At 53.6% G+C, this 19887-nt stretch overlaps 1 protein-coding gene across 3 annotated transcripts in view; it reads right to left on the bottom strand.

Moving 5' to 3' along the window:
• Positions 1–19887, bottom strand: part of CEP152 (centrosomal protein 152) — a 1079595-nt gene that overhangs the window by 295316 nt on the left and 764392 nt on the right. For all 3 annotated transcript variants that reach the window (XM_078684802.1, XM_078684801.1, XM_078684803.1), the window contains one exon: positions 9973–10076. In XM_078684802.1, coding sequence (XP_078540928.1) covers positions 9973–10076 — 104 coding nt within the window. The remainder of the gene's footprint in view (positions 1–9972; positions 10077–19887) is intronic.

The raw sequence follows: 19887 nt of genomic DNA, 5'->3' as shown, positions 1-19887 counted from the left end.
ATCAGTCTTGACCCTGCTCCCCATGGGGAACAGTCCAGCCCGAACTGCCAGGCCAGGTCATCCCTGGACCAGAAACAAGCAGCCTGAGACCAGTTTCGGGGTATCACCCCTCATCAGCCAGGCTAGTGGTGGCATAATGAGCACGGGACCCACATCTTGGCATACCCTTCCAACTTAGGGCAGCAAATGCAAAAAGAACAGATGATGGACGGAATGCAGAACAAATCAAATATTCACACCCAGTCACAGATCTGGGTTAAATCCATAATTTTTTTCACGCCAAGCCATTCCAGTTTAGACCCAGCTATATGCAAATCAGTCTTGACCCTGAACCCCATGGGCCAAATTTCTCGTGAGCAATAGCCTTGCGAAAGGGGTGTAGTTCGGCTCCGCGAGGCATTGCCTACATCTTCCGGGTCGGAAGTGACATGCACAGTGCCTACATGGGTACCACCCCAGATCACTGATGTCAGTTTCTTTTCACGACTTTCCATGCCACGAGAGCAGAGCGACGAAGAACACGGACCACTGCTGTGGAAAATTAGCGCCCTGAAAAGGCGAAGATCTGTTCGTAGAAATTGGCAACAACTTTAGCACCCACTGTGAGTCCCATAAATGGTACCCCTAGTACCCAGGACCTGAGGTACTAAAGAAGGTCCCTAAGGGCAGCAGCACAAATTGTGTCACCCTAAGGGACCCACTCACCAAGCAAAAGCAGGGCTGCCATTGCAGGCTACGTGTCTTGATGCAGACAAAAGTGAAAACACAACACGTCACACATCCCTTTGTCCCACGTCCTCTAACACTGCTTGTAATATTTGTAAGCCACCCCAACAGCAGGCCTAACAGCCCTAAGGTAGTGTGCTGAATATTACATGTGAGGGCATACCTGCATGAGCAGATATGCCCCAGTGCTGGTCAGTCCTATTACTGCCAGTACAAGTGAGCAGGGAAGTCATTTTAACACATGTGCTGGACACTAGTGAAAACGAGTTACCCAGTTGCATGGTCGCCTCACTGAATATAGTGATGTTTGGTATCAAATATCTTGCATTGATACACCCACACTGATTCCAGTGATTGATTTACTAATATGTGCACTCAGAGGGCACCTTTGAGATGCCCCCTGAAAACTTACCAGCCTCTGGTGTGCTCCCTGACTGGTTTCTACCAGCTTGCCACACAAGATACTGTTCTGACCTTCTAGAGTGACAGCCTCTGCTCTCAGGAGACCCAGAACAAAAGCCTGTTCGGGAAGAGGGTTTAACACCCGCTCCCACAGGATGACCCGCTGATTAGCCTTCATAGGCCGGCAAGCTTCAAAGAGCTGCAGCCTTTGAAATGGAAATCTGTCTCCCCCTCATAGGAGTGGAGGCCTACCCCCCTAGTAGTAGCCCCTTTGGAACCTGGGCAGGTAGGCAGCTTCAGGGGGGCTGTCTGAGGTGTCACCCCCACCCTCCCCCTTATAAATGTATTTTTTGGTACATAGTTGGGTACAGGTGCTTTTAGTCTGGTATGGAGATGTGTCTGTCTGATTTCACAATGAATTTTCACATACAAAACACACACACTCTCGCTGTCTCCGTTTTCTACAAAAATGTTGATGTTTACAAAAATGTGTTTTTCCTCACTTAGTACCCCTACCAATATGCATTCCATTCACTTACCACTGCCATTAACACCCTCTCATGCACCCTGCCCACATATAATGTATTGTAACATTAAATGCCAGCAATATTGTTGGAGAACCTAAGCTCACCGTCCCCCCAAATCTTACTGACCAAGCTATGCCCCTGTATGTGGGAAAATTAGCTAGTCAGGTAGGCGTGCCACCCCAAGGCTAGTATAACCCTTAAGGTAGGCTATACTGAGGTGGACACGATTTTTCAGAAGTAGCCATCCTTGTGATGGCATACTTAGGAATTCTGGGACAGGGTTATGCCCACTTCTAACAGAAGTGGTCATATAGGGGGCGTAGTGACCCCACGGGCTACTACCCTACACTCCCCTAAATTCAGTCTTTAGGAGAGCCGCTGGCACCAGAAGATCTTGACAACCTGAAGAAAGAAGACAGATGATAAGAGCTGGACAGTAAAATCAGAAGATCAGTCAACTGACTTGGTCGCCAAACATATCGGCCTGCCTGTGGACTTCTCCTATTGCACCAAAAGTTGACTTGTCCTGCAGCTGCCGAGTCCCCAAAGCCTGGGAGACCTGACAGCATTAGCCCAGAAACCAAGACCTCCCAAGGGACAGCGAACCTGTCTCCTGCATCCTGCAGACAGCAAAAGAAGGACTAAGAGGATTGCTGGCACGCCAAAAACCACAGCTGCCAAGCATCACTGCACCCGAGCCCCCCAGCCTGTGTCAAAGTGGGCCAACAGAGGTAGCGGTCCCCAAGCCCTCAAGGTACCGAGACCACCGTGGAGTGACTCCTCATGAACTCCGAGACATCGCCTGCAGCCTCTGTTGACAGGTCCCCTCATCCGCGAGTATTCGTGGGCGGAGAAACCCAACACCCCAAAGGCCCCATACACCCGGACCCCCGTCCTGCGGAGAAGAGGACCAAAGGTGTCCCCACATTCCACAACATCACAAGAATCAAAGCCCCTCGTTGGTTTCACCGGACTGGCCACAAAGCCCCCTCCTGAAGCGTCTTTCTACAGCAACTGTTCTTCATTGGATAACATTGGACACCCAATGCTGTTTTGCACCTCTGTACCAAGCCGCCCAATTGCCAATGGTGGTGTTCTGCCGGTGCTGCCTTGGACCTTGCCCACCACTCACCTTAACTCCTGGAGAAGGGTCTCGTATGTTGCGGACAAGAACTTTAAACTGCATATGGTTTTCCTCCCAGAGGTCAATATTGCAGAACTCAGAAATTGCACAGCCGACTTTATGAACTAAAAAGTATTTCTCTTCAAAGATGTCCTCACCTGAACGATTTTCTTCGGATGCCTAAACATATATAAATATACTTGCTATTTTTATAAATTGGTGTGGTTCTCCTTCTTGTGTTGTGTATTTCATTTATTGACCATTGTATGTATTTTCAGATGTCTTGTACTCCTTTGCGTTAAGCTTAAGGCTGCTCAAGCACACAACCCCCTAACAGAGCACTTTGGGATTGCCATAGCAAGCCCCCTGTCCACTCATGTGGGAACCCCTTCACTATTTACACAGTGTATCTCATTTTGATATATCATAAAGAGTCAGCCTCCTACACAGGGCAGAAAGGCTTTTAATACCAGCTGGATCGCCCAGACCTCCAGTAAGTTGATGGGGAGCCCAGATTTCACCAGAGTCCTCTGATTTTCACCTCTCCCAGATGGCAACCCCATCCCAGGTGTGACGTATCTGTAACCACTGTCAGATCTAGTTCGGAAAGGGACAGGGGGTCTGCCACTGATCAAATCTCTGTTCGCTAACCACCACTGCATATCTTTTGAAGTTCCCTCCAAGAGCTGGGGCATGTCAGAGAGATTCCCCATATAATGCGCCCACTGGAACTTCAGGTCCCACAGCAGAGCCTGCATATGTCCAGAGGCATGTGTCACAAGCAGGGCAGGATGCCATGAGGCCCAGTAGCCTCAGAGTCAGTCTTACCGAAATCCAGGGTAGAGGCTGAAATATCGGTATCATAGCTTGAATACTCTGGACTCGCCGTTCGGGAGCATAGGCCCCAAACTGCACGGTATTCAGAACAGCTCTGATGAAAGGGAACGTCAGACACTGCCATGTTGAAAGTGAACGAGTGCAGGAGGTCTGAAGCTGGTAGACGGCGGCCTGAGGCGAGTCCGCCTTCAACAACCAGTCATCGAAATCGAAAGTCTGACACCCCTGATCTCCACAGTTGAGCTGCTACCACCCCCTTCAGCTCGTAAAACAACAAAAGGGTGCAGGTGAAGCCAAAAGGGAGCACAAAGAACTGAAAATGCCTGTGGCGCACCATGAACTGCAGGTAATGCCTGTGGACAGGAAGGACGTGTATGTGGAAGTATACGTACTGCAAGTCCAACGCTTCTATCCTAGGGAAGAAATTGAGAGGGCGCAGGTCTAGGATAGGACGAGGACCTCTGTCCTTCTAGGGCATCAGAACGTAGCGGGAAAAACGACCATAACCCACTTCTGGCATCGACACCCTATCTATGACCCCCCTGGCCAAAAGAGCCTTCACTTCCTGGTGGAGCAAGGAGAGATGGTCCTATGTCAGTCTGTCTCAAGTGGGTGGCATGGTCAGAGGGGTGGTCAAAAAGGGGAGGGAGTAGCCCCCTTCGGACAATCTGAATAACCCAGAGGTCTAATGTTATTGACCTCCAGTGGGGCAGGTGATTGCGAATCCTGCCTCTCACTGGGTGCCCATGATTGTAAGAGGGCAAACTAAAGGTGTTTGGAGCTGCGGCTGCCAGTGGAGTGGTTGACTGGCCTGATCTCTGTCTGCCTAACTCATGGGGTCTATGGGTACCATGTCCTCAGCCACGCAGAGGATGGGAAGTTTGCTTGCCATAGTGGCTGGGTGGGTAAAGACAAGGCTGGAAGCCTCTTCGGTGGCCATCAAAGGAGTAAAATGCAGACAAGAGTTGGGGAGGCGCTGTGGAAAGGCTCAAGGACCTGACTGTAGCCCTGCTGTCATTAAAGAGCTCCAGCACTGAGTAGCCTTTTGTCAGAAGAGACGGGAGCCATCAAAGGGCATGTCCAAAAGCAATGATTGGACATCCCCTGAAAAAACAGTTGTTCTCAGACAGGCATGGCGCCCTATAGCTCATGGGAGCAATGGCCCAAAAGGCATGCAGTGTTCAGGGACCACAGTGCCAGACTGATGGGAGAAAACATTTTCTTGCCTAAGGTGTCCAGCCTCTTGGATTCCGTAGCCGGTTGGGCGGTAGGCAACATGCAAGGATTTGCACAGGAAGTAGAGGCATGGATGATCAAGTTCTCCGGGGTAGGGTGGTGCCCTGGGGCGGGACATAGGCGACAGTCAATTGTCCTAATCACAGAAGGCCCATGCGGGGCTTGGACCAAGTCCCAAGCAGGACATCCGTGAGCGTTTCATTAAATACCGGGGAAGCGGTTTGGGGGGTGAGGGATCACTCCCGGCTGAAGCACCTTTGTCTTGATGTTAGTGATGACAGACACGGACGGTAGGCTAAGGTCCAGAACTTTGGCCGTTCTTCTTGCCACTATAGCAAATGACACTCCCTTCTCTGAAGCTACGGTAGGGGGAGAACGTATGCCAGTATCTGGGGAAGTGTCTAGTCCATGGTGGGATCTAAGGCTGGTATTCTTCAGGGTCCAGCGACCCTTCCCATTCCTCCCCAAGTCCTAACCCATATGAATGGGGTTTAGGCGCTAGCCTAGACTGCGTGGCTCAAGTCTGTGCCGGAGTGGGATAACACCTCACTTGCTTCATGTCTAAGTTGGAGATGAGAATGGGGATGGGGCCACCGGAGGCGCCAGGAGTGGCGGTATCGGGACTGGCGCCGGTGAATGCTGAGTTTGTACTACTGGCACTGGTACCGATCCATCTGTGGCTCCTAGGGGCCCAAGTGGTGCCAGAAGTCGACCTAGCAGTGGGAAACCAATAGGGGCTTCTCCTGAACCCGTGGAGCCCGAAGGCATGCCAGCGGGCCACCAAATATGAGGTGCATGGCCTCATAAAACTCTTGAAGTTGGGCAGGGGTCGCACCGGCTTATGGAAACTCAGGGCGATGTATAACCAGGCCTCGAATGACTACGCTCTCTTGTCAGAAGACCGTGATGAACAGGGCAAAGTTGATGTCCTCTTTGACTTTTTGTTCTTTTTCTTGTGGGATTTACACTAATGCCCAGTCGCCTTCCCGTGCGACAAGGAAATTGGGCTCCGCGGTAGATCCCAGGACCTTCCTCTCGACTGGCATCAAGATCATTGCGGCGTCATTCGTCAAGCGGCATAGAGCTTGAGGCACCACTCATTCAAGGCCTTGGGGTGCATGGCGTGGCAACCAGCGAGATCATTGCATAGTGGTCACACTCCATGTACCAGGGGCAAAGAAGATGCTGGCCCGTCACCGACATCTGTTGATGACAGGCACTGCAGGGTTTGAAGTCTGCCTTCCTAGTGAGCATCCCTACTATACAAGGAGAAGCTCTCTCAGAAAAGGGCAGTTAAGATTGACTGTGGATAGCTCTCGCAGGATCTGTGCTGACTGGTGCGGAAAGAAAATAACTGATGTCAGTGCCCTGGGGTGGCGCCTACATAGGCACCGATCATGTACCTTCTGGCGCAGATGACGAAGCCACGCAGAGCGGAACAAAGCCACCTACCAGGACATGTATCTATCTTAATTTTTAAATACACTGCACCCTACCCTCTGGGCTGTTTATGGCCTACCCTTGGGGTGGCAATGTATTAAAGAACAAGTTACTTACCTGCGGTAACAATGTATCTGTAAGAGACATAGGTTAGTTATAGATTCCTTACCTTAGAATTACACCCAGGGGTCAGACTGGAACCAGATAATTTTTTCTTAGCAGTACCCCTGCATGTCGGTAGGTGGCGTCGGTCAACTGTATCCATCGTCGGCGTCGTGTTTGCCGGGATGACATCGCGTGCCTATTAAGACGCCGCCCCTGAGCTGTGACATCAGTTCTGACATGACTTTGCTCACCAGAAACGCAGAGCCATGCAAGACACTGACCACTGGTGTTCAAAAACTAGGGCCCTGCAAGGGAGACCCATGTCCCTAGAAGTCAGTTCGCAGAGCGGCGAGGATGGGTGGTACTGTAAGGAATCGATAACTAACCTATGTCTCTACCACAGGTAAGTAACTTGTTCATCTGAAAGAGACAGTTAGTAATAGATACCTTACCTTAGCAATACCAACCCCGTAAGAGGGTCTGCGAACCAAGTTCACACCAGAAAGTCTTAGAGGACAGAACATGCAAAATCGCCTCCGGGCTTGGCTACCCAGGCATTAATGTCTGGTGAACATGTGCAAGGATGCCCACCTGGCTGCCTGACAGATGTCTATGTGCAAGAGCAGTGGTGGCAGCTGTAGCTCTGGTGGAATGAGCCAGAGCCCCACTGGAAGAGCCTTTTTCACCAAAGCATAACAGATTTTAACAAAGGACAACCCATCTAGATATTGTACGCTTTTGAACAGCCCGACCTTTCTTGGCACCGACAAAGCCAATGAAGATTTGGTCATCCACCCCGAAACCTTTCATGTAGTCAAGGTAGAAGGATAGCGCACGGTTAGGGTCCAGATGAAGGAGTCTATCCTCCTCCTTGGAAGGATGCGGAGGTGGGAAAAAGGTAGCCTGAAGTAATAGTTTGTCCAATGTCCAATATGAAAAGGTGTAACCACTTTTGGCAGGAACAATGTTTTCGTCCTAAGCACCACTTTGTACGGATACACAAAGAAGAAAGAGGGCTTAGAAGAAAGAGCTTGAGCAGAGGTGATGGCAACAAGGAAAGTGTCTTCAGAGTGAGGAGCCTGAGAGGACAGTTGTGAAGAGGCTCGAATGGAGCGCACATAAGATAAGTTAAGACAAGGTACAAGTCCCACTGGGGCGAAAGGAGATGGAGGAAGGAGAGGAGTAATACCCTTAAATGATCTATTTACAATAGGGGACTTGAACAAAGATGGCTGATATGGTAGCCGAAGGAAAGCAGAGATGACCGCAAGACAGCCTTTAAGAGTGCCCAGGGCAATTGTTCTGCCTCGTGAGTCGGTGGTATCCAGTCCACTTCTTATCATGAATTTGGCTGCTTCTCTCCCATATGCCACTGCCTAGGAGAGATCAGCCTGGGCCTCCTCTGGGCACTGAGGCAGCACCTGCGCAACCGTATCCAGGATGGTATGGGAGTATCGGCCCAAGAGGCAAGGGGTATTCACGGACTGCAGTACCAAGCTGCAGGAAGAGAACATGAGCTTCCCAGCGTGATCCAGCTTCTTGGATCCATGTCTGGGGGAGCAGAAGAAAATGTGCCCTTGGAGGACGAGGCTTGGACTACCAAGCTCTCTGGGAAAGGGTGATGGGTGAGGATAACTGGGTCACCCGGAGCCGGGCGGTGGCAGCGGCGGGCAATAGTCCTTTCCACAGGAGCACCTGTTCTGGGCTTGCACCAGGTGCCAAGAAGGACTTCAGTGAGGGCTTCGTTGAACGGCAAAAGGGGTTCAGAGGAGGTTGCCGCCGGTTGAAGCACCACTGTCAGGAGGTTAGTCCTGATCGCCACTGAAGGGACCTCCAGGCCCAGGGCCTCAGCTGCCATTCGCACCACCACAGCAAAAGACGCTCCCTCCTCCGTAGCCACGGTAGAGGGAGTAAGCATGCCAAGGTCTGGGGAAGTGTCCAGACCACTGTTGTCACCCAGGTCCTCTCTCCAGTCCGGCTCTTCAAGCTGGTCTGTTAAAGGGTCAGGTGACCCCTCCCAATCCTCATCATCACCTTCTGGCCCATACGGAACACCAGGGATGAAAAGGGGTACAAAAGTACCCTCCGGCGTCGGATTAGATGTCGATCCGGCTCTGGTTCCATCACGGGGATGAGGTTGGGGATGGCGTTCGTCGAGGGCATGACCGACGACAGGGGCCTCGTTGCCGGGATCAGCACATGGTAAGGTCGAGAAAGGTGGACCGGCATCGATCTGGATGCAGGTCTGGATCCTCTGGGGTCCTCCGGTACCAGTGCTGCCGGCATTGGAGGCCCAGGACCCCCAACCAGCTCTCCGGCCCGAAGGCGAGCCCGTGGAGTCGGGCTGCCCAAAGATGGAGTGGAGAGCTTCGTAGAATGCACTAAGCTGGGCAGGGGACGCTCCGGCTCCAGGAAACAGACTGAGGCGCAGAGTCGTCCCAGAAGTAGGCACTGAAGAAAGAGACTTTGAACGACGATGCTCCGGGTCCCTGCATTGCATCAGCCCACCGATGGGGAGAAGGCGAAGGGCGCCAGTGCTTCTTTGCCTTCTTCTGGTGCTTCAACTTACCCGAGGACTTGGAGGGCGATGAGGTGATGGACCTCTACGACCGATCTTCAAACCTTGCTTTGTCCGGATCTGCGCTAGGCTGGCACAGAAAAAGAAAGAACTGACATCAGCATCTGAAGAGGCACAGCGATGCCAACCCGCCGAACATGACGCCGAACGCGGAGTCGACCAACGCTGCCTACCGCCGCACAGGAGTACTGCTAAGAAAAAATTCTCCGGATCCAGTCTGACGTCTAGGGGTATTTCTATAGCAAGGAATCTATTACTAACTGTCTCTTTCAGATAAGGAAGGTTTAGGTCTGGCAAAAGGTTTATATTGCCAGGTCGAAATGGAAGTTTAAAAACTGCACATAAAAGCTGCAATGGCAGGCCTCAGACATGTTTGTAGCATTTCATTTATAGGACCTGGGTACATGTACTACCACTTTACTAGGGACTTCTAAGTACATTATATGTGCCAAATGGGTGTCAGCCAATTCTATCAGGTTTTAATTGAAGTGCACAAGCCCTTTAGCACTGGTTAGTGGTAAAGTGTGCATAGTCCTAAAGCCCACACAAGCAAAGTCAGCAAAACAGGAGGATTGATGACAAAAAAGTTAGGGGGAATCACACGGAGGATGCCAGGTCTAACAGTGACATGGTCTTCCTGGACATATCACTGACGTCCCAAGAGGACGGCCATATCATCAGATGGTGGTTGACGTCCCCTCCCCCCACCAAATGAAACAATTCTGGATCCAACCACTAGATGGTAGGCAAATGCACAGCATATGAACCCAGAAAAGAATCATACTGCAATCTGTATTTGTCGAGCTGGTAGATTATGTTGGTGAAAAAAATATGTTAAAAGGACGCTTCATATGAGCTTCACATAAGTTTCAATAAATAGTAACAGAGATACATGAAGCTTTCCGTGGTAAGTTTGCCGCTTGAACATGGATAAAATATATTTTTTTAAATGTCTTGGAATGTGAAAAAGCGTTAAACAAATGTTCCTTTAAACCTACCTGATTGTGCATGTCTGTTGTGCGACTTGTGAGTCATAGGACTTTCTAACACTTTGGCCATAGTAGCAAGCTTGCTGGCTGCATTCATAATTTTTTTCTCTGCACTGTTAGGAAATACAGACGTTATTAGAGAAAGATAGGTATTTCAATAAGTCTTTAATTACAGTTTTCTTTTTTTTGAACAAGATCAATGTAATGGAGCAACAAATAAATGAAAAGAACATAACTGTCACATGGAACCAACTCTGCTGTTATTAAGATAATCACCAGATGTTAAGCCAAATATACAGCTAGACACCAACAACATTCATGTGTCTGTTGAGCCGTTTAATTCTTGAATAAGAGACAAGGTGTTGCTACTTAAAAATAAGACTATATGTATCGCAAAATGCCGTCTGTTCCCTGGTATACCCAAGAAAATGCAAACTCTGGAGACACAACAATTCAGAAGCTGGGAAGAAACGTACAAATCGAAACTCAGGACATATTTTGAAAACCTGAAGGGACTCAACAAAATCTAGACTGCTAATAATCCCACTAGAGAACTTGTTACAGTTTATAAGTATTAATAGTAAAAAGCAACCATCATTTGTTATTTGTCGAAAGACTCTCCTATGCAAATGTTTTGTTCAGATCTGGCCGATTCCTTTCGGACCAATATCACTTCTATTTTATCGACATTCACACCTACATGGTCTTTAACAGAAAGATTATAGCGAGACATGTCTCTGTGAAACGACTGGTCTGACTGTAGCATTATTACTGAGAAGAATGTGATTTTAAATCTCCATGACTAGAACAGGCTCTCTTCTCGACTCTTGTCCTATCAGGATTTTTAACAAGATGGCCCGCCTTCTTTCTCCCTGGATTACCATGATTTGTAACAAAATCTTAAACAATAAGTGGTGCACAAATTACTTACCTTCGGTAACGATATATCTGTAAGAAACAGTAGTTATTGTTAGATTCCTTACCTGAGATTCCTTACCTTAGAATATCCTCAGGCGTCAGACTGGATCCGGAAAGTTTTGCGTAGCAGTACCCCTGCGCGTCAGTCGGCGTCGTCTGCGGCTCCGCGTCCGTCGGCGTGATTGCCGGGATGACGTCGTCGGAGTACTTAGACGCCGCCCTCGTGCGCTGACGTCAGTTCTTGTACATAGCTTTCCGCACCAGGAACGCAGAGCCATGCCCGAGACCGACGCTGGTGCCATGAAACTAGGGCCCAGAAAGGAATGTTCTTAACCCTAGATATCGGTTCACAGAACGGGGAGGATGGGTGGGGCGGTAAGGAAGAACAAGTTACTTACCTTCGGTAACGATATATCTGTAAGAAACAGTAGTTAGTATTAGATTCCTTACCTTAGAATATCCCCAGGCGTCAGTCTGGATCCGGAAACTTTTTCGTAGCAGTACCCCTGCGCGTCGGTAGGCGTCGTCTGCAGGCGTCCCCTGCGGCTCCGCGTCGTCGGCGTCGTGCGCCGTGATGACGTCGCTGGAGTATATAGACGCCGCCTCCGCGCGCTGACGTCAGTTCTTTGCACACAGCTTTTCCGCGCCAGAACACGCAGAGCCATGTGAGAACTAACACTGGTGCCATTTGAAACTAGGGCCCTGAAAGGGATGTCCTTAACCCTAGGTATCAGTTCGCAGAACGGGGAGGATGGGTGGGGCGGTAAGGAATCTAATACTAACTACTGTTTCTTACAGATATATCGTTACCGAAGGTAAGTAACTTGTTCATCTGAAAGAAACAGGTTAGTATTAGATTCCTTACCTTAGAATAGATACCCCAGCAATACCAACCCCGGTGGTGGGTCTGCGAACCAATACAACCTACACCAGAAAGTCCTGGAGGACCGAACGGCCAAAGAAGCCATCCCTCCGGACTTGACTGTCCAGGCAGTAGTGCCTCGCAAAGGTGTGCAGCGAGGCCCACGTAGCCGCCTGGCAAATGTCCTGCAAAGGGACTCCCCGGCCCAGGGCAGTAGTAGCCGCCGTAGCCCGAGTGGAATGGGCCCTCAGCCCAACAGGAGGCTCCTTCCGAGCCAAAGAGTAGCATGCTTTGATGCACAGGACGACCCACCGAGAGATGGTTCGTTTCTGTACCGCCCTTCCCTTCTTCTCACCCACGTAGCCAACAAACAGTTGGTCATCCACCCGGAACTGGCGTGTGCGATCCATGTAAAATGAAAGCGCACGTTTTGGGTCCAGACGATGGAGCCGCTCTTCATCCTTTGAAGGATGCGGAGGCGGGAAGAAGGAGGGCAAGGTGATGGACTGCCCAATGTGAAAAGCAGAGACTACCTTGGGCAGGAAAGAAGGTCTAGTCCTAAGAACCACCTTGTCAGGATGAACAGACAAGAAAGGAGGTTTAACAGAAAGGGCCTGGAGCTCACTCACTCTCCTGGCAGAGGTGATGGCAACCAGGAAGGCCGTCTTTAAAGTGAGAAGACGGAGAGGACAGGAATGAAGAGGCTCAAAGGGAGCACACATCAGGAAAGTCAGAACCAGGTTCAAGTCCCACTGAGGCATCACGAACGGAGCAGGTGGATACATGTGCGTGATGCCTTTTAAGAATCGTAATACAATAGGGGACTTGAATAAAGATGGCTGATCAGGTAGCCTTAAGAAGGCGGAAAGGGCAGAAAGATAGCCCTTGATAGTGCCCAGAGCAGAGCCCTGCTGGGCAAGGGAAAGAAGGAAGAGGAGAACCTCAGACAGAGGGGCAGAAAGGGGGTCCACAGCCTTTGCTGTGCACCATGCCACAAATCTGTTCCACCGGCAGGCGTATACCGACTTTGTGGAGGGACGCCTGGCTGCCAGAATAACATCACAGACTTCAGGAGGCAAGTCAAATGGCCTCAACTGTCGCCGCTCAATCTCCAAGCATGGAGGTGGAGACTGGACAGGTTCGGGTGGAGGACCGTCCCCTGCTGCTGCGACAGAAGGTCCTCCTGAAGGGGCAGGCGGATCGAGGGACCGACTGTCATGCTGAGTAGCTCGGGATACCAGTACCTTCGAGCCCAGTCCGGAGCCACAAGGATAACTTGGGCCCGGTCGCGCCTGATCTTCTTCAGCACTCTGGGCAGAAGTGGTATAGGCGGAAAGGCGTACAACAGACCGCAACTCCACTCGCGCCGAAAGGCGTCGCCGAGCGAGTGCCGTCTTGGAAACTCCAACGCGCAGAACTGATGACATTGCGCGTTCTCTTCTGTGGCGAATAGATCTAACCAAGGCTCTCCCCATTGCTGAAAGAGGCCTCTCGCCACGTCCGAGTTCAGACGCCATTCGTGATCCACCGAGCACCGACGGCTGAGTTCGTCCGCCCTGGCGTTCAGAGAACCTGCCAGGTGTTGAACCGTCAGAGTCACGCCCTGACGTTCCAGCCATTGCCAGAGACTCAGAGCCTCCTGGCAAAGGGTCCACGACCCCACACCGCCCTGTTTGTTGCAGTACCACATGGCGGTGGTGTTGTCCGTGAACACCTGCACTACACTCCCGTTGACAAAGGGGAGGAATGCCTTCAGTGCTAGGCGAATCGCCCGTAGCTCCAACATGTTGATATGGAGCCGGGACTCCGCCGGAGACCAGATGCCTCTGATCTCCGCCTCTCCCAAGTGGCCACCCCAGCCCTGGAGGGACGCGTCCGTCACAACCACGTGCTCCGGTTGGGGAAGGGAGAGGGATCTGCCTCTGACCCAATCGCGGTCCGTAAGCCACCACTGCAACTGTCTCGCAGTGCCCTCCGAGATCAGGACATGGTCGGATAGGTTGCCCTGATGCTGGGCCCACTGAAACTTCAGGTCCCACTGCAGAGCCCGCATCCGCCACCTGGCGTGATGCACCAGTAGGATGCAGGAGGCCATCAGCCCCAGAAGCCGCAGCGTCAACCTGACCGAAACCCGGGATAACGGCTGAAAGATGGGAATCAGAGCCTGAATATCCCGGACCCGCCGTTCCGGAGGATAAACCCGAAACTGCGCCGAGTCGAGAACCGCTCCGATGAAAAGGAGCTTTTGAGAGGGGCACAGGTGTGATTTCGGCACGTTGATGGAAAACCCCAGCTCGTGCAGGAGGTCTGCCGTCATCTGGAGGTGGTGGACGACTGTCTGGGGCGAGCCCGCCTTCAACAACCAGTCGTCGAAGTAGGGGAAGACTGAAACCCCTAACCGGCGCAGATGAGCTGCGACCACCGCCATCACTTTCGTGAACACCCGTGGGGCGCTGGTAAGGCCGAATGGGAGCACGATAAACTGAAAGTGCTCGTGGCCTACCGTGAACCGCAGGTAACGCCGGTGGGCCGGCAGGACGGGGATGTGAAAATACGCATCCTGCAAGTCCAACGCTACCATCCAGTCTTGTGGGTCTAGAGCAGCCAAGACCTGAGCCAAAGTCAACATCTTGAACTTCTCCTTCCGGAGGAAGCCGTTGACGTTCCGTAGGTCCAAGATAGGACGCAGGCCTCCTTTGTCCTTCTTGGGCACCAGAAAGTAGTGGGAGTAGCAACCACACCCTACTTCTGGCCCAGGAACGCGCTCGATGGCCCCCTTGGCCAAGAGGGCCGTAACTTCCTCCTGCAGAAGTGTCAAGTGGTCCCCCGACACACGGTGGTTCTGCGGTGGCATGGCTGGAGGAGTGGACTCGAAGGGGAGGGCATAGCCCCTTCGAACGAGCTGCAGCACCCACCTGTCCGATGTTATCGCGCGGGAGTGGTGATGGCGAACCCTGCCACCCACTGGCGTCACGTGAGCCCGAAAGCTCGGACTAGGAAGGCTTGGATGCAGCAGCGGAGGGAGGCGTGGACTGACCACGCCGCTGGCCTCTACCGCCACCACGGCGGAAACCACGGCCGCCACCGCGCTGGGGAGCGTTCTGCGGCGCGTGGCTGGCAGCACGTGTGGGACCGCCCCTCCCTTGGCCACGAAAGGGGCGAAACGAACCCGTCTGCTGGCGCTGGGTCGAAAGACCCAAGGACTTGGCCGTGACCCTGGAGTCCTTGAAGCGCTCCAGCGCGTGGTCCGCTTTGTCACCAAACAGGCGACTGCCATCAAATGGCATGTCCATGAGTGTATTTTGGACGTCTGGCGAAAAGTTGGCAGATCTCAGCCAAGCATGGCGACGAATCGCCACCGTCGTGGACATGGCCCGTCCCAGGGAGTCGGTCGTGTCCAGACCACAACGGATCGAGTACCGCGCCGCATCCCGGCCTTCAACCAAGGCCCGGGTGAGCTTGTCCCGCACTTCCTGGGGGCATTGCGGCAAACACTCTTCGACCGTATCCCACAGGGAGTGGGTGTAGCGGCCCAAGAGGCACGCGGTATTACAAGACCGCAGTCCAGCGCTCAAAGAGGAAAAGACCTTTTTACCAAACTGGTCATACCGCTTTGATTCCCGATCGGGCGGAGCCGACGGAAATGCGGACTGCGAAGTGGAGGCCTGGATCACCAGACTCTCCGGGGAGGGATGGGTGGATAAAAAGGCAGGGTCGTCCGAGCATGGACGGTGACGCCTTGCCACATTCCGGTCAACCGGTGCACCGGAAGCGGGCCTGGACCAGGTGCCCAAAAGGACATCCGTCAGGGCCTCATTAAACGGCAGCAGAGGCTCCTGGGGGCATGACTGCGGTTTAAACACTTCGGTCAGAATGTTCGGTTTGACCTTCGCGACGGGGAGCTCAAGGTGTAAGGCCTTGGCAGCCCTCATCAGGACCACTGAATAGGCAGCACCTGCCTCAGACGCCACAGGGGACGGGGAGACAAACCCAGGGTTGGGCGACTCGTCCAGGCCACTGGCATCACCCAGATCACCTACCCAGTCCACATCATACTGGCAGGCACGGGATAAAGGGTCCTCAGACCCCTCCCAACCCTCTCCATACTCATCCTCATCATACCCATATTCTGGGTCGACGATATAGACATCGGGGTCAACGGGCCCCATCGGCGTCGGATCCGGCGTCGGCCGACGCCGGTCCGACTCCGTGTCCGGAGTCGGGGAGGGAATGGGGGTGGCGCCGCGCGGCGTCGGTGCCGGGGACCCGACGCCGGCCGGAGCCGACGGCGGAGTCGCTACACCACGCGGAGGCGGTACCACAGGCTGGCCCAAAGGAACCGACGCCGGAGAGGCCGGGAGACCAGCCGGCGACGAACCTGAGGGACCCAGCGGCGCCGGGACCGGAGCCACCGGCGGCGTCGGGGCAGAAGCACCCGAACCGCTCGGGCCCCCAGACGGGACCGACGGCCCCGCAGGCGCCGTAGGCCCCGCCGGAGGAGACCTCGCCCTCATAGCAATGAGGAAGGCCTCGATCTCCTCACGCGACGCGCCTTCCCCAGGGACCGACGGGTATGGGGTAGATGGCGTCGGTGACCCACGAGGGCCCGCGGGGTTGGGGCCACCCGAGCCCCCGGCCGCATCACGCGGGCGTCGGGGGGAGTCGGGGGTACGATGGCGACGCCCCGACTTCTTGTGCTTACCTGACGAACCGGAGGAATGGTGGCGACTCCCGGAGCGCCCATGGCGGCTCCGCGATCGTTCCCTCGACCGCTCCCTCGACCTCCGACCGGACCGGGACCGTTCTCGACGCGGGGCCGACACTCGGAGCTCGAGAAGCTTGCGGGACCGCTCCCGCCTAGCTTTTCCAGTCAAGGCCCGACAGTCGACGCAGGACTCCACGTCGTGGTCCGCGCCCAGACACCGGAGGCAGAGTCGATGGTGGTCGGTGACCGACATCATGCGGTCGCACTCGTCGCAGCTCTTAAACCCAGGCATCCTACCGGCACCGTAGAAAGATTAAGTTTTACAAACACTTGGTCAAAACACCGTAGTACTGCTCTTCGGATCTGCGCTAACTGGCGCGGAAAAAAGAAGAACTGACGTCAGCGCGCGGAGGCTATATACTCCAGCGACGTCATCACGGCGCACGACGCCGACGACGCGGAGCCGCAGGGGACGCCTGCAGACGACGCCTACCGACGCGCAGGGGTACTGCTACGCAAAAGTTTCCGGATCCAGACTGACGCCTGGGGATATTCTAAGGTAAGGAATCTAATACTAACCTGTTTCTTTCAGATCTACTGTTTCTTACAGATATATCGTTACCGAAGGGAAGTAACTTGTGCATCTGAAAGAAACAGGTTAGTGTTAGATTCCTTACCTTAGAATAGATACCCCAGCAATACCAACCCCGGTGGTGGGTCTGCAAACCAAGATCACACCTGTCCTGGAGAACGGAACGGCCGAAAAAGCCATCCCTCCGGACTTGGCTGTCCAGGAAGTAGTGTTTAGCAAACGTGTTCAACGAGGCCCACGTAGCTGCCTGACAGATGTCCTGCAAGGGGACTCCCAGACCCAGGGCAGTAGTAGCCGCCGTGGCCCGAGTGGAATGGGCACGCAGCCCAACAGGAGGCTCCTTTTTCGCCAAGGAATAACAGACCTTGATGCACAACACAGCCCACCGAGAGATGGTCCATTTGTGCACAGCTCGCCCCTTCTTAGCGCCCACGTAACCAACAAAGAGCAGGTCGTCCACCCGGAACTGGCGTGTGCGGTCTAGATAGAACGAAAGTGCACGTTTTGGGTCCAGACGGAGGAGCCTCTCTTCCTCCTTGGAAGGATGTGGAGGCGGAAAGAAGGTGGGCAAGGTGATGGACTGCCCGATGTGAAAGGCCGCAACCACCTTGGACAGGAAAAAAGGACGAGTCCTCAAGACAACTTTGTCTGGATGGACAGAGAGGAAAGGAGGCTTAGAAGATAGAGCCTGGATCTCACTCTCCTGGCAGAGGTGATGGCAACCTGGAATGCAGTCTTAAGAGTCAGAAGTCGAAGAGGGCAATTGTGAAGTGGCTCGAAAGGAGCGCACATCAAATAGGTCAGAACAAGGTTCAAGCCCCATTGAGGCATCACAAAAGGAACAGGAGGAAACATGTGCGTGATGCCTTTAAGAAATCTATTTACAGCCGGGGACTTGAAAAGAGGAGGCTGATCAGGAAGCCTCAAGAAGGCTGAAATGGCAGAGAGGTAGCCTTTGACGGTGCCCAGAGCAGAGCCCTGCTAGGCCAGAGAAACAAGAAAGAGGAGAACCTCTGAAAGGGGGGCAGAGAGAGGATCCACAGCCTTTGCTGTGCACCATGCCACAAATTTGTTCCACCTGCAGGCGCATACCAATTTTGTGGAGGGACGCCTGGCTGCCAGAATCACATCACAGACTTCAGGAGGCAAGTTGAATGGCCTCAACTGGCGCCGCTCAATCTCCACGCATGTAGGTGGAGACTGGACAGGTTCGGGTGGAGGACCGTCCCCTGCTGCCGCGACAGAAGGTCCTCCTGAAGAGGCAGACAAATCGGGGGATCGACTGACATGCTGAGTAGCTCGGGATACCAGTATCTTTGTGCCCAGTCCGGAGCCACAAGGTTGACTTGGGCCTGGTCGCGCCGGATCTTCTTCAGCACTCTGGGCAGAAGTGGTGTAATCGGACAGGCGTACAACAGACCGAAGCTCCACTCGCGACGAAAAGCGTCTCCGAGCGAGTGCCGCCTTGGAAATTCCAACACGCAGAACTGATGACATTGCGCGCTGTCTTCGGTGGTGAATAGATCTAACCAAGGCTCTCCCCACTGCTGAAAGAGGCCTTACGCCACGTCAGAGTTCAGACGCCATTCGTGATCCATCATGCACCGGCGGCTGAGTTCGTCCGCCCTGGCTTTCAGGGAACCTGCCAGGTGTTGAACCACCAGGGTGACACCCTGGTGTTCCAGCCATTGCCAGAGGCACAGAGCCTCCTGACAAAGGGTCCATGACGCCACCCCGCCCTGTTTGTTGCAGTACCACATGGCGGTGGTGTTGTCTGTGAACACCTGCACTACACCTCCCCGGAAAGAGGGAAGGAATGCTTTCAGTGCAAGCCGGATCGCCTGCAGCTCCAGAAGGTTGATGTGGAGCCGGGACTCCGCCGGAGACCAGAGGCCTCTGATCTCCCTTTCTCCCAGGTGGCCTCCCCATCCCAGGAGGTACGCATCTCCGAGATCAGGACGTGGTCGGACAGGTTGCCCTGATGCTGTGCCCACTGAAACTTCAGGTTCTACTGCAGAGCCTGTATCCGCCACTTGGCGTAATGCACCAGAAGGATGCAGGAGACCATCAGCCCCAGGAGCCGCAGCATCAAACTGACCGAGACTCGGGATAAAGGCTGAAAGATCGGAATCAGAGCCTGAATATCTCAAACCCGCTGTTCGGGGGTGCTAAACCCGAAACTGCGCCGAGTCCAGAACCGCTCCGATGAAAAGGAGCTTCTGAGAGGGGCACAGGTGTGACTTTGGCACGTTGATCGAGAACCCCAGCGAGTGCAGGAGGTGGGAAGTAGTCTGGAGGTGGGAGTCTGGGGCGAGCCCGCCTTCAACAACCAATCGTCGAGATAGGGGAAGACTGAAACCCCTAATCTGCGCAGATGAGCTGCGACCACCGCCATCACTTTCGTGAACACCCGTGGAGCGCTGGTAAGGCCGAAAGGGAGCACGGTAAACTGAAAGTGCTCATGGCCTACTGTGAACCGCAGGTAAAGCCGGTGGGCTGGCAGGACGGGGATGTGGAAATACGCGTCCTGCAAGTCCAACGCTACCATCCAGTCCTCTGGGTCCAGGGCAGCTAGGACCTGAGCCAAAGTCAGCATCTTGAACTTCTCCTTCCGGAGGAAGCCGCTGACGCTCTGTGGGTCAAAGATAGGGCGTAGGCCTCCTTTGCCCTTCTTGGGTACCAGAAAGTAGTGGGAATAGCACGTCCTACTTCTGGCCCAGGAACGCGCTCGATGGCCCCCTTGGCCATGAGGGCCGTAACTTCCTCCTGCAGAAGTTGCAAGTGATCCCCAACATGCGGTGGTACTGCGGTGGCATGGCTGGAGGGGTCGCCTCGAAGGAGAGGGAG

This window comes from Lissotriton helveticus, chromosome 3_2 (genome assembly GCF_964261635.1).
Source record: "Lissotriton helveticus chromosome 3_2, aLisHel1.1, whole genome shotgun sequence".
Classification (NCBI taxonomy): domain Eukaryota; kingdom Metazoa; phylum Chordata; class Amphibia; order Caudata; family Salamandridae; genus Lissotriton; species Lissotriton helveticus.
This window is presented reverse-complemented; position numbering and strand designations above follow the sequence as displayed.